This window comes from Peromyscus leucopus, chromosome 4 (genome assembly GCF_004664715.2).
Source record: "Peromyscus leucopus breed LL Stock chromosome 4, UCI_PerLeu_2.1, whole genome shotgun sequence".
In the NCBI taxonomy this organism is placed as follows: domain Eukaryota; kingdom Metazoa; phylum Chordata; class Mammalia; order Rodentia; family Cricetidae; genus Peromyscus; species Peromyscus leucopus.
In genome coordinates, this window is record NC_051066.1 from 10,221,634 (window position 1) to 10,235,191 (window position 13,558).

The window sequence follows — 13,558 nt, forward strand, 5'->3', positions numbered from 1 at the left end:
GCAGCAAGAACCCACCCCAAGGAAGCCAGGAGCACCCAAGAAGACCCACAAGCGCCCCTGGGAAGAGCAGGATGCACTCCTACAGGCCTGGAGGCAGCCTGGCAGGAAGCCTCCAGGGGGCTGAAGAGAGCACAGGGCTGCCCCAGCGCTGCCAAACTCAGTGGCCTCTGCCTGGCCTCTGCAGGAGTCCTCCCACGTGGTCCTCCCAGGCCTGCCCCAGGGAAGCTGAGAGCTCCTGAGCAAGGGCCCTCCTGCCCCCCTACTCTGCGCTCCCTGCAGAGCTGGCTTGGCTTCTCCGTCAAAAGCAGGGCCCATCAGGCTGGAGGCGGCGATGTGTCAGCTGGTATTCAGGCTTTGGTTGTGCGCTCAGAGCGCTCCCCCTCCCCAGCTCCCCAAATCCACCCACCCACCCCTTTACCCACTGCTCAGGGCCTTCTGGGTGGCAGCGCTTCACAGAGAGAGAAAGAGACAGAGACCAAGGAGCCAGCAACCTAGAGCCCTGGCTGTGGGGGGTGGGGGCTGACTCACTTGGCCCCCTCCCTGGTGCCGATGGGGCAGCCCCCACACCCCTGGGCGCTGGCACCGAGTCAGGCCCCACAGTTGGGAAGAAGGGAGATGCCGCTCTACTGTGCCTGACCCGAGTCCGCTGAGGATGCACCCCGAGCTCAGGGACCGCTTGGTCCCCCGGCCGCCAGGCGATGTGTAGGCAGCGACCCCCCACAGCAGGCTCACTCCGGCGGCCCCCTGCTAGGGCCATTCTGGCCAAGGGCCCGCCGGGACGCCCCTGCTCGCCGCGCCCCTCCCCGGGCCGAGGCTCTTCCCCGGAGCCTCGCAGTATTTCCTTCCTGCACCTTTAAGAAGACCGTTGCTCCGTGGTGGGATGGTGTGTTAAAGCCACACAGAGGAAGTTACGCAGCCCGGATCAGACCGGGAGATAAAAGCCCCGATGGTGACCGTGAGTGATGGCAAGAGGATTTAGCCTCGGCATTAACTTGGAGCGGAGTGCAGGGGGGCGGTGAGGCGCCCCGCCATCTGGCCGGCGCCGCGCCAGGGGGATGCTCGGGCGCCTGGACCAGCAGCGGCGAAGCCCACCCGGGCCGGGGGCTGAGTGGGGCGCGCGTGCAGGTCCTCCCCTGGCTGCCCAGGGGCCCCCAAAAGTTTGCACTTGTTAGCAGCGACCTCCCGCTCGGCCCGGGCGGGCTATGCGGGCGGCGCAGTTGGCCCCCTCCCCTGGCCGGCGTCTCCCGGACGGCTGCGGGCGGGCCCCCTGGCGGCCCGAGGGCTTCCTAGCCCCGATCTGACGGCGGCCACCGCAGCGGCGGCGCGGGGCAGGAGTGAGCCCACCCAGCACCCACCAGAGGGTGGCGGTCTCCGGCCTCTCGGGGCTCGCTTCGGGAAGCTGCTCCGAGCCGGGGTAAGGCGAACCGGGAGCGCCGGGGCGGCGGGCAGGGACCGAGGCGCCGCAGCTTCGCCCAGGGTGCTTTCATTTTAAAAAGGCTTAGGTGACGATGCTAGTTCTCCCCGGGCCGGGGAGTCACTCCAGGCCAACCAGCCGAGGCTAGGATGCAAAGTTATTCGGTGGTGGCTGCTACTAGCGGAGGACTGGAGCCGCGGAAGAGGGGTGTGTGCGCGCGCCCGGTGCAGCATCTTTAAGAAGTAGAGTAGCTCGTCTTCCCTCTGGGCTCCCCGCCACCCAGCCCATCATTTTCCATCCTGTGCGCCTGTGTGGGGAGGGGATGGACCGTTGCAAGAACGCCTGCTTACTTGTGTTCATGAAAAGTAAATTAACCTTTCTCCGCCGCCTTTCCCCTTCCCTAATTTAAGTCGGCTCCGGGCTCTAAAGGCGCACGGAGAACTCTTGGCCAGGCAGGCTAGAAACTTCCTTTGGTGCTGTGGAAGAGGGTCGGCAGGTGGAGAGGGGAGCTCCACCACGGTGTGAAGTCACACTCTTGGGGGAGCAGAGGCGCGGGAAGGCGGGAGCCGGATCTCGGGTCTGTCAGCTTCGGAGTAAGTTGTGGGTACGGGCTGGGGGGCTAGCGGCGTCAGGGTCCCTACGGAGCAGCTGCGCGCCGGGCAAAAGAATGCAAATAATTCCAAGGCGCTTTGCTCGGTGTCTTTTAATTAAGGGAGGTGATATCAAATGAGGGGGCAGCCTGGATGCTGGCCTGGCCTTTATTAAAGGCGCGATTATTAATTGTGCCGGCGGTTTGCACCGAACTTCGGAAAAGCAAAATGCAGCGGCGGTTTATGCTCCGAGTGCAGTGCACGCCACTGTCTACGCGCCCCAAGCTCAGCGCGGACTCAGCCAGACTCCTCGGTGTCTGCGGGTCGCAGGCTAGCCCCGCCCGTCCTCGGGGACTTACCCGCGGCGGCCTCAGCCACGCGTCCTAGAGCTGGGTGCTCTGCCCTGCCCCCAACAGCCCAACTTTTCGGGGCTCCCCAGCCGCTGAGAGGGCGTCAGGGAGAAACCAGAGGTCTGGAGAACGCTCTCTTCCCAGAGCTGGGGACACCGGGACACCTGAACCCGGACGTCCACTAAGGCAGCGGTGAGCGCGGGGCAGTCCAGGGCGGTGAGGGGGGAGGAGGGAGACACGGCGAAGGGGGAAGGTAATCTCGGGCGGTGGGGCTCCTCTCTCCTTCCCGATTCCTCCTCAAAAGCAAGTTTCACGCACCCCTCCTACCCTTTGTCCAGCCTGGGTGGAAGAATAAACCTCCTGTGGACTGCCCCCCTCCAGGTCCCACCCCACCCCGATCCCCAGGGACCCTGCGCCCGGCAGAGGCAAGTTTCTGACTGGGAGAGCGCGCAGCCCGAGACTCCAGCAGGAGCCTGTTGGCAGCCCGGCCAGCTCCGAAAGGCGCTAATTCAATAAGACAGAGAAATCTGAGTTCAGAAATCCTGATAAAATCTAATTTTCGGGTTTTAATACCCAGGCTATCAGCCCCCCTCGGTTCCTGAGGACTCTTAAAAGAAAATAAAGCGCATTGATTCCATTTGTTTCAGAGAGCTGCAGTTTCTTAATAATATCAGGTGAAGATTTATTTTCCAAGGAGAAAACGATCCGCAAGGATGCAACCTCTTACTCTGAATTTCTCCCCTGCTGACTCCTCGCTCCCTGCCATCTACCTCGTTTTTCCGCGGACTCTTGCCTAGGTCCCCCGCCCCTTGTTTTCTTTTTGGCAAAAATCGACTGTAATTTTCGAGTGCTGAGCTCACAGTGCCCCCTCGATGCCAGCAACGCCCAAATGATTGACGGGTTGTAAACACATTTTCCCCTGGCAGATTTTGTTGTTGTTTTCCCCACCCCCATTTTCTAGGGAATGTGTGATCCTTAAGCCAACAAAACGGCAAAGCAATTAATAGATTTGCGAGTTGCGCCGCTTGCAGCTCGCTGGGGCTCTGGCCTCAGGGCCTCGTTGCCTTCCCACACGGGCCGGAATTCAGCGCTGTCCCAGCCAGGAGCAGCCTCTGGCCCTGCAGATGAAGCCGGCAGCTGGGCCCGCCTTGTGCGCCGCCGCAGCTCGGCTCTCTGGTCGTCCCCAGCCATCAGGAGCGCCCTACCTGTTAGTGAACAGTCGGGAGCCGGCTGCTGGAAGAATTAATTAGGGGCATGCTGTTTTCTGGGCAGCTCAGAGCTTGGCTGGAAACGTCCAAACCATTGCCGGGGCCCGCGCTATTTTATTTTTACTACATTTCTCAGGCTGAAAAAAAAAAATTGACGCTTGGTCACGTTCTTCCAGAGAGTTTTCTAGCAAGAAGCGAGCCCTGGGCGGGGTCTAGAGCAGGAGGAGAGGTGTGAAGTGTGGTCTGGCTGGGTTCTCATTCATCTATATTAGGAGTCCTTCATCCCAAGAGGGGGCAGGGGCGGTCTTAACTTAGATGGATGAGGCCCACTGCAGCCTGAGCAGAGTACTAGCTGAGGGTTTCCCCCTGAGCAAGAAGCTCTCAGCAGTCAAGCTGGACCAAAATGCACCTGCCTTGTCATTTGGGGGCAGGGATGTACTTGTGTCTGGGTGACAGTATTTCGTGCAAAGACAGTTAACTCCTCTGGGACTTTCAGTATGCAGTGGTTGACAAGGGCTTCCGGTGAGAGTCAGGCTACCATATGTGAGGATTAGGAATTTAAACTCAGCGACTGTGAGAACTATAACCAGAATAATTAATAACATAGACTTTGTTTATTTATTTATTTGCTACATCCATTGCAATAACCTTTACCCTATTGGCAAAGCTTATTTTTGGCGGGGAGCTCATGCTGGCGGGCTCAGATTCGTCCATGATGTAGCAAACGCCTGGGAATACACTAGAGTCATATGTTTCTAGACGCAGTACTCCTATTAGCTATATTTATTTTAGCTTTTAAATGATTACTGCAGGCTTAAAATAGACGCTACACTCCTAAAATGATTACAAACTGTTGGCCTTGGTCAGAAAATCTAACACAACAAAGCACTCTGATTCCCGGGGAAGCCTTAGGCCTCCTAGTTTCTCGCCGTTAATTCATTTAATTCATGGTTTCCCATTGTGTGGTGACTGGGGAGCAGACTGCTGGTGGCCCGCACAGAGACCTCCCTACGGGGCTGCAGCAGTAATGGCGGGCCCTCTGTTGGGTGCTCCTGCCTCCTTAACAACTTGGGCTTTGGGACTGGTTCGACTTAGTGTGTGTTAAAGTAGCTATTAAACACTAGCTCTTGGGAATGCTGTAGAAAGTTCCCGGCCCTCCAGAAGGAACACCCTTACCAAACAAACGCCCTTACAAACGATGAGGAGGTTCACCGCCTTCTTAATAGCATGCCCATCTCTAAACCTGCAACTCCGATATTAATTAAAAACAAAATAGCCCGGCTTTTCCTGGAGATCTCGCTAATACAACCTTTCTTTTTTTTTTTTTTTTTTTTTTTTTTTTTTTTGGTGTGTGCATTTTGCTAGAGAGCTTTTGTTCTTCTGTGTCTCTAACCCACCCACCCCCTTCTAATTTGTTGCAGGTGTTGCTGCTAATGAACACAGTCTCTCTTCTCCCTTCACAATGAAAGCCAAGCCAGAGCCCAGGTACCTGGATGGAGTGAGAGCTGAAGTCTCAGGAATTTCCCAATGAGTGGCTAATGGCTACTAGCCAAGGTCAGCCAGCCCCCATTCGAGCCTGTCCCCACCAGAGCAAAGGCAAATGGCCTCTCCGGTTAACACCTCGGTGGCTTTTTTATTGTCTAGTCTAGCCACACAATTGTTGTCAGTTGCAGCCCATACGAAAAGAAATCTCTTTTATTGGTCTGAGATGCCAAGTCCAGTCCCAAAGAGGGGACTCATTTCCAGCTAACATGTACACCTCCTGATTTTATTTTATCTTCGCCATGCAGGCTGGAGGGCTGTTATGCAGTCGTGTTGAGCACATCACACATTAAGGGCTCTTTAAAGGCCTGAATTGATTGGAAGGACAAAAATTAAAAGCAATCTGATCCAGCCCCATGCCGGATCCCTTCGGATTTCCTCCTTATCCCATTTCCATCCACTGTCACAATTTGAGAGCCTGCCCGATTTGATCAGCTTCACCTCCAGGGGAGGTTGTAATGCCAAGGTTAGGAGGACGCCAAGTTACAGGCAACTTTTTGATCTGCTCATCAGCAGCCTGAGAAACGCTGGCTCTGGATTTTCCATATCGGCCATTTGGAGAAGACAAGCTCCCACCATTGGCAAGCCTGCGGTACTCAAGTCCATGGTACATCCCAGCCACCGTTGCCTGGTAGATGTGGCATTTCCATGCTGAAGCCCCGAGTCCCCCCTGACCCCACCACCACCTCTCCGGTGCCCCTTGGGGCCCCACCCACTCTGACTGCGCAGCCATGCTGCACCTGCTGGCCCTCTTCCTGCACTGCCTTCCGACGGCCTCTGGGGACTATGACATCTGCAAATCCTGGGTGACCACAGATGAAGGCCCCACCTGGGAGTTCTATGCTTGCCAGCCCAAAGTGATGCGCCTGAAGGATTATGTCAAGGTGAAAGTGGAGCCCTCAGGCATCACGTGCGGAGACCCCCCTGAAAGGTTCTGCTCCCACGTAAGTCAGCCTACTGCTTCTATATTACTGAATTGAGGGGTTGGGGGGACGGTGCGCTGAGAAAGACCTCGGGGTGGCTGACTGGAACCAGAGGGCACGAATACAAGACCAGCTCCAAATCCCACCATGGAAAGGTGCCAAAACCGAGCTGCCCTGAGGACCCTGGGGGCTGAGTGACATTTTGTGGGTGGAAGCAGTCTTGGCCAGCTGACCCTGGGATGTTTTCTTGCCAGGAATTTCACAGTAGTCATAGTTCCTGTCTCAAAGCCAGCCCCTCCTCCTTTACAGGAAGTCAGCATTCAGGCCAGTGAGCTGGGTACTGTTTGCAAGGTTACACTTCCACCTGCTTGGGTTCACCCCTCTAGTGGTGCACCCCACCCTCCCGGCCTGCCCAGTCCAGTGGGGTGCATAGCATCATGACCCAGCTCGCACCAAGCACCAACCAGGCATTTTGCAGAGGGCGGTTTCTGGGGGGGCTTGGAAGGAATTCATGAGACAGGGGCAGAAGATCAGGCTGGATGAATGCAGCCAGCACCTCAGCCAGCGCTGTCCCCTAGTCAAGGGGCAGGTGCTCAGGCCTTGTCACCCGAGCCTAGTTAGAGAAGAAGGTGCCTTGAAGCTAGCGGGAGCTCCAGTGTTCGGGCAATGTTAAGGGTTCTGGTAATAGCAGAGTTTGACAAGAGCTCCAGGAATTTGGGGTTGAGAGCCCAAGGCCTGCTATTCTGTGGGGTTTTCCCTGGGCTCCACCAGGCTGATTCTACCTTGGACAAAGTCAGAAGGTTTGAATGGCAGTCTCACCAGGGTCAGACCAGGGTCTCTCCGGGTTTCTGCTCTGTCAGCTGAAGAATGGGTGTGTTAATAAAGTACGCCGAGGGTGATTGTAAGAGGTCAAGGCTCAATGGATACATGTTGTTCAAAATCAGACTGGACACGGAGAAGGGGTCCCGAATGTTTGCTCATTCTGGTCCTCGAGATAGAGAAACTGAGAGAGCGGAGTTGAAGGCCCTTGGCCAAGGTCACAGCACAAAGTGGGGAAGCTGCTGAGTTAAGCTGAACCTGCAGCACACAGCAGGCCAGTCCCTGGTGGAGGCTGGGCAGAGCAGTCAGGGGAGCCGGCAAGAGGGGGTTCAGTGTCCCCCTGCAGGTGGCCGGTGCCTCTGAGTGTCCTTGGGGAAAGCTGGGTTTATTGCACAGTCAACCTGGTGTCCCCAGCCCAGGCTCCTGAAAATGTCTATGTCCCTTGGGGCAGCATCAGTCACAGTGCAGAGCAGCAAGCCCAAGAAGGTAGATTCCCACTTGTCAATGGTGATAAGGCTGTCACTGTGGGTGGTGGCTGGGTCTGGGCCAGCTTGGAGAAGGGAAGGGAGGGAGGGAGGAGACAGCTCAGGGCTGAGAGCCAAGACTGGCTTGTGTGTGGACATTGTTGAACACCAAAAGACCATGCTGGTCCAAGACAGGCAAGGGCCTGGGCCCTGAAAGTCAGGGCCGAGGCCATAGTGAATCCCACTCAGAGTCACATCTCAGCTCCTGTGGGAACTGCTCCAACCACACATTTCCCAGGCAGAGTCTCAACATGATTTTGTCTTTTAAAATATTAATCATTGCCAGGATTGGGGGCAATTCGTGGAACAAGCTTCTACTCAAGGGTGTAGGAGCTACAGAGGACCACCAGAGGCAAGTCTGGGGCCCTGTCCTATCTGGTGAACCAGGTCTTGATGTTGGTTGAGGTCTGGGGTCTGGATGGGTGAGAAGGTCCAGGAGGAACCCCAATGTGGCTGAGGCTCCAGCCTCTTAGCACTTGTCTCATGGACATAAATGTCCCATGATAGGAATGTGCAGCTTTGCCTTTGATTACAGATGTGAGCTCAAAGAGAATGGAATGCCACTGGGGCAGGTGGAGGGCAGCCCTCAGAAGGTGCTGACTTCTGCAGGGAGGTGGGCATCACACCCAGTCTGAATGAGAACCCCAATACCGCTTTTTACTGAGGCCTTTCCTGGGCATGTCCAGGGCAGGCCGCAGGCATGTGTCGTTGAACCATGTTGAGGGCACCCCGAGGTAAACCCCAGTCTAATCCCCTTTTAAGGATTAGAAAGATTGCCTAAGTCCTGCCAAGGTCAAGAAGCTCGGCCGGCGAGGCAGAAACTCATCTGCGGCCAGAGCACATGCTCACCCATCAGGGTGCCTGGCTTCCCTCTCTGAGCATGCTGACCTCGCTGAGCCTCGGTTTCTTCCCGTTTCAATAAAAAACGATAATGTAGGTGTGTCGCTGGCAGTGAGACAGCCTGGCCAGGCGCGTGCGAGCATGTGGGAGTGCTTCGGTGTGCAATGGCCATAATTATCTGACGTCAACCATTGTTATTACTCCCTCGGTGGCTTCCTGGGTTTCTCTGCTTCCCTGGAGTATATTGCTTCATTCCAGCCTTGACCACATCACAGTCTGCATTTCTTGTCTACAGGCAGCAGGTGGTAGATGAATGCCCAGGGACTTTAAACGTCCTCAGTCAAAGCAGATGTGGCGAACTAGCCACCAGAGGGCAGCCAGACCACCCAGTGCCCTCTTAGTCTTCTAAGCCAGCTCATCCCGGCTCTCTGGCAACCCTGCTGCTAACAGGTGTGGGCCTACCTGAACCAGCACCCAAACAACCAGGACGTGAACCTGGAGCACCCCGGGAGTACTAGAGGGGACAAAGGACAGTTGCCCTTCTCAGTCCCAGGGTGCAGCCCCTGCTTTCCCAGGTTCCTGTCCTTCAGCAAGGCCACCGGAGAACTGAATTGTAAATTCCAGCCTGGTGAGGAAGGGCAGGGGGATAAAAGACAAGATAAATGAATAAATAAAAACCTACTGGCTCTAAACGCATGAGGAAAATGAATAGGGATGAGCTTTCCGCAGAGGGCAAAATTTCAATGAGAGCTGCAGGTCAGAGGCAGGCCTGGGAGGGGAGAGCGGAGGGAGAGGGAGCCAGCAGAAAAGGGCTTTTCAGCTTTTCACAGGGTGGGCAGCTACGGCTCCTTGGACCCTTCTGCGTGAGGCAAGCACCCTGGAGCCCGGCTGGGCCAGTGTCTAGTGCCTCCTGCCTGCAGCCTTCCCTCCTTTCTCTGTGCTGAGGGGACAGAATCTTAGGACATCACGGGGCGAAGGAGGAGAGACTGAGTCTGCCCAGCCTTCTCGCAGCCTCATTACCAGAGTGTAGTCCCTGGCCCCCAGCCTCAGCCTGCCTGAAATGCAGACTTCCGGGCCCTGCCCCAGACCTGCTCAGCTAGACTGTAGGACATGAAGACACAGGCAGGGTCTATAGTGAGGAAGCTTATTGTGAGTGCTCAGGAGGCCTGCGGTTTCCTTGAGATCTCTACAGCTCTGAGTGTTGATCACCGCCCAGGAAAGAGAAGAGAGCAAGAGGGACCTGCGGGTCCTGAGGGAAAAGTATAGGATCAGGCACTGAGGTTGCTCAGGTTGAACCCTTGAAAAGCAGGGTGGACCTTGCAAGGCTGGAGTCTAGGCTTCGCTCTGTGTGAGTGAGACTCAGTGGCTGCTTCCAGACAGTGGCAGAGACCTGTTTTGGTGAGAATCACATCTTGGCATTACTCCTCTGGGCTTGATGATCTGGAATAAGCCATTCAAATTCTCTACGCTGGGCTGTGGATGTGGCTCACTGCTGGAGTGCATAGCACACACAAAGCCCAAGGCTCAGTCACTAGTGCTGTACAAACCAGGTGTGGTGGTACTCGGTAGATGGAGGCAGGAGGATCAGAAGTTCAAGGTCATTATTAACCGGGTAGAAAGTTCAAGGCCAGCCTGAGCTACATGAGACCCTGTCTCGATAAACGGGGTTGGGGTAGGAATTGAGTGGGGCTGGAGGTATGGCTAAGCATTTAAGAGCACTGGCTGTGTCTGCAAAGCACCTACGTCGTGGCTGACAAGCATCTGTAACCCTAGTTCCGGGAGCTCTGGCACTCTTTTCCGGCCTCCATGGACATTGCACACGTGTGGTACCCAGACACACATGCTGACAAAATACCCATACACATAAAATACAATGATTTTTTGACTTAAAAAAAAAAAAAAAAGCTGGGTTTGGTGGCTCATGCTTTTAATCCCATCACTAAGAAGGCAGAGTAAGTGGACATCTGTGAGTTCAAGGCCAGGCTGGTCTCTACGGTGAATTCCAGATTAGCCAGTATTATAAAGTGAGACCCTGTCTCAAAAAAAAAAAAAAAAAAAAGAAAGAAAGAAAAGAAAAGAAAGAAAAGGAACATTCTCTAAGCCTCAGTTTCTCCATCTAAGAGCTTGGCTTACCCACTTCATCACCTTCCTGAAGAAAGAAGCAAGCTGGAATGAGATTTGACCATTAGCCTGTAGCTAGTCTCCATCATGTATGCCAACATGTATGAACATCGAATGTATCTGATGGGTCTCCAGGGAGATGACAGTTTGTAGTCCTATGCTGTGTGACCTTCAGCAGGGGATGCAACCTTCTGTCCTCAGGTTGGGGCTAGCAGGAGACCACACTCAGGACGCTGTCACCAGTGCAGTGCCCGACAGTGTTCGGTTCACGGGGCTCTGTGGAGAGTACCTCCCTCTTGATGGACAAATGGACGCATGGCTAGAGGGATGCTGTGGTCCAGGAAGGCTTCTCGGAGGAAAAGGGATGAAGGCTGAGTCTTGAGGAAGATCTGGGGCTCTGACCAGGACCCGGGGCAGCTGGAAGCTCCCACTTTTCCATCTCCCCGTGGCTGTGGGATCAGCCTCGAGTGGAAGGCAAGGGTTTGCCCACCTCTCTGCTTACGTCTGTCACGGTGTCTTCGAGTTGCCAGCACTAGCCTTCAGCTGCAGCCACAGGCTCTCTGGGATGAGAATAGACCCCGGGAGGTCATCTTGTTGCACAGAGGTCTCCTGCTGGTGCCGGACAGGAGATGTTGGAGCTATGCTGCCACCAAATGCCAGGCCCATGGGGGTCACTGGTGCTTCTGACGTTTCTGGGAGGAAGCAGTTGGGTTTAGACACCCTGAGGAGACCAACAGCAGCTGAAAAGTAGTGAGTATACAAAAGGACCCAGTAGAGATATCTCCCCAGAGTGCCAAAGACTTGGAAAGCCTGGGCCTACTGCCTCGCTAGGCTCAGCTTCCTTTTTGTCCATGTCCCAATTTTATTTCTATCTCCTTATTTTTTGAGACAGCATCCCATGGAGCCATAGCTGGCCTTGAACTTACTATGTAGCTGAGGATGAACTTGAACTTCTGATCCTCCTGCCTCCACCTCACAAGTGCTGGGATTACAGGCGTGAGCCACCCACATCTAGTTTATGGCATGCTGGGGATCGAACCCCGAGCTTTGTGCCTGCTAAGTGAGCACTCTACTAACTCAACCAAGTCCCCAGCCCCTACCCTAGTTTTTAAGGATTTCCTTTTGGGTATTATGGCTTTCGGTGAGGCAGACAATTGGTGGACAGACAGACAGACAGACAGACAGACAAACAGACCTGCAGATTCTCCTATGCTGGCTTTGACAATGATCCTCTTTTGGGCTGTGGAACTTGGGATAAGTCCTTGTGACCCCAAGCTCTTGCTTTCTCATCTGGAAATGGGGGTGATGCTTTCAAGCCTCCAAGGACATTTCTAGTGATGAGGTGAGGCCTGAGAAGCTGACATCAAAGGAATGCCCAGCGAAAGGGAATGTTTCCCTTCTAGAATCAGCTGGAAGAGCAAACGGAACACACATAAAGAGACAGTGGGCAAAAGATGCCCCCACAGTCAACGTGCATGACAAGGTTATAGGGCAGGAGTCAGAGATAGAAAGTCTAGAAGGTTGCAGAGACCCACAGAGGACGGTGGAGAGGCGCACACTCCCTGCTACTGTGCCTTGGTGCGGCCTGTGAGCAGGGAGCCACACCACGTGCTCACCTCTGCACTCTGGCTAGTCTCTCCTATGTGCCTTTTAGGTGGGATGTTGGTTGACTCTGCGGGAGGCTCAGTGGGAATGCCGTGTTTCTCTCCAGACCCTCACATGCTCACATGTTCCCCTCTGTTCCTCTCCTCCAATCAGCCAGGACTGTTCCCACCCAGGTGCTGGTGTATAGTCCATACTAAGTAAACATATTTGACAAAAATCCCTCCAAACTTAAGAGCAATCAGAAATTGCCCAAGGCCAGGGGGACCCCACTGTCTAGAAGCACACTGCAACGGTGCCAGCCACTCAGGGCAAAGTGACTGGCGGTGGCGGCTGCCATCCCTCGGGCCCTGTTCACAAGACTCACTTCATCCCTAGCTAGGTTCCTGGTGGAGTCCCAGCCCTGGGGGTCCAGGACACTCCCCTCTAGTCCTCCATCTATCCGTCCACACGCTGGATTTTACTCATTTGGTGACACACGATAAGAGACATGGGACACGCCTGGAGGTCACCTGTGACAGCTGCGGGCTGGAGCTGCTCCTGTATGGTCGGCAGGGTTAATGAGCTCACTTCCTGGCTCTCACAAACTGCCACCTCCGTCACCAGAGGTGCCTCTCAGAGCTGGATCTTGAAGACCCCAGGAGACAGAGATCTCACACTAAGCCCTGTAGTATGGTTCTCCTGTAGCAGTACCATGAGGGTATAAGGTCGGGCTGAGGCAGGAGAGGGTGGTGTGGGGTCATAAATGATCACTGAAGTCTGCACCTTTGATGTCCTTGAAGTAGGATTCTGGGAATGCACCCTTCTTTTGCAGTATACTGGCCCATCTCCCAGGCACCATACATACTGTGGCTACTGCCACAAGGCTGTCACACAGATGAGGACAGGGATGGTTAGAGGGGCGAAGACACTTAAGTTACACAGCCCAAACCAGGATCCTCCTCAGAGTCTTGCCACTGTGTCCCCAAGCCTTCTTCTATAGCACAGGTCTGAATGGCTGCTGTGGCGGGGGCAGCTGCAGAGAAACCTGGCTGGGAGGAAGGGTCTGAAGTTGAACTCCCAGGTGGATAACCAGATCTAAACCCTGGCAGGGCTGTGTGTGTGTGTGTGTGTGTGTGTGTGTGTGTGTGTGTGTGTGTCGGCCCCTCCTGTAAAGATGATCCAGTGTAGTTTGTCTTAAGTCTCGGGGGACCCTTCAGACCTCCTCAGTCCCCATTCCATCTCCCTCCTGCTGCCAAGCCATTTGTCCACTTGACTGGAAGCACCGCCCAGGGAAATAAGTGGAAATGAACCAAGACCCTGGACATCCCCTCCACCACGGCTGGCCGGTGTCTGCACAAAGGTGAAGAGGAGGCTGGGAGAGGCAGCTCCTGGGGAAGCTGACGTTTCTTAGAGAGTGCCCGGCCTCTGGGGGATCAAGAGGTGGTTGGTGGCGGGAGGGGGAGTCAGTGGTGCTGGGGGGACAAAGAGCACCCCAGTCCAGAACCTTTACCAACAATCGTGTGGCAGATACTACACTTAGCCGGCTCCTTGGGACAGGTCTGCCCTCTGCAATAGCTGGGCAGCCTTTCCACGGTCCCCAAAAGAGGAAAGAAAAATGAGGGGCTCTGAGTGGGGACCTCCTT

The 13,558-nt window shown here is 55.1% G+C and overlaps 1 protein-coding gene across 10 annotated transcripts in view; it reads left to right on the top strand.

The window, feature by feature from the left end:
* Nucleotides 1–399: 399 nt before the first annotated feature.
* Ntng2 (netrin G2) overlaps nucleotides 400–13,558 on the top strand; it is a 63,545-nt gene continuing 50,386 nt past the window's right edge. For 2 of the 10 annotated variants that reach the window (XM_028883314.2, XM_037204619.1), the window contains exons 1-2: nucleotides 400–1,414; nucleotides 4,984–6,048. In XM_028883314.2, coding sequence (XP_028739147.1) covers nucleotides 5,836–6,048 — 213 coding nt within the window. In that variant the 5' untranslated portion in view covers nucleotides 400–1,414; nucleotides 4,984–5,835. The other 8 variants (XM_028883308.2, XM_028883312.2, XM_037204617.1 and 5 more) reach the window with 8 other exon arrangements.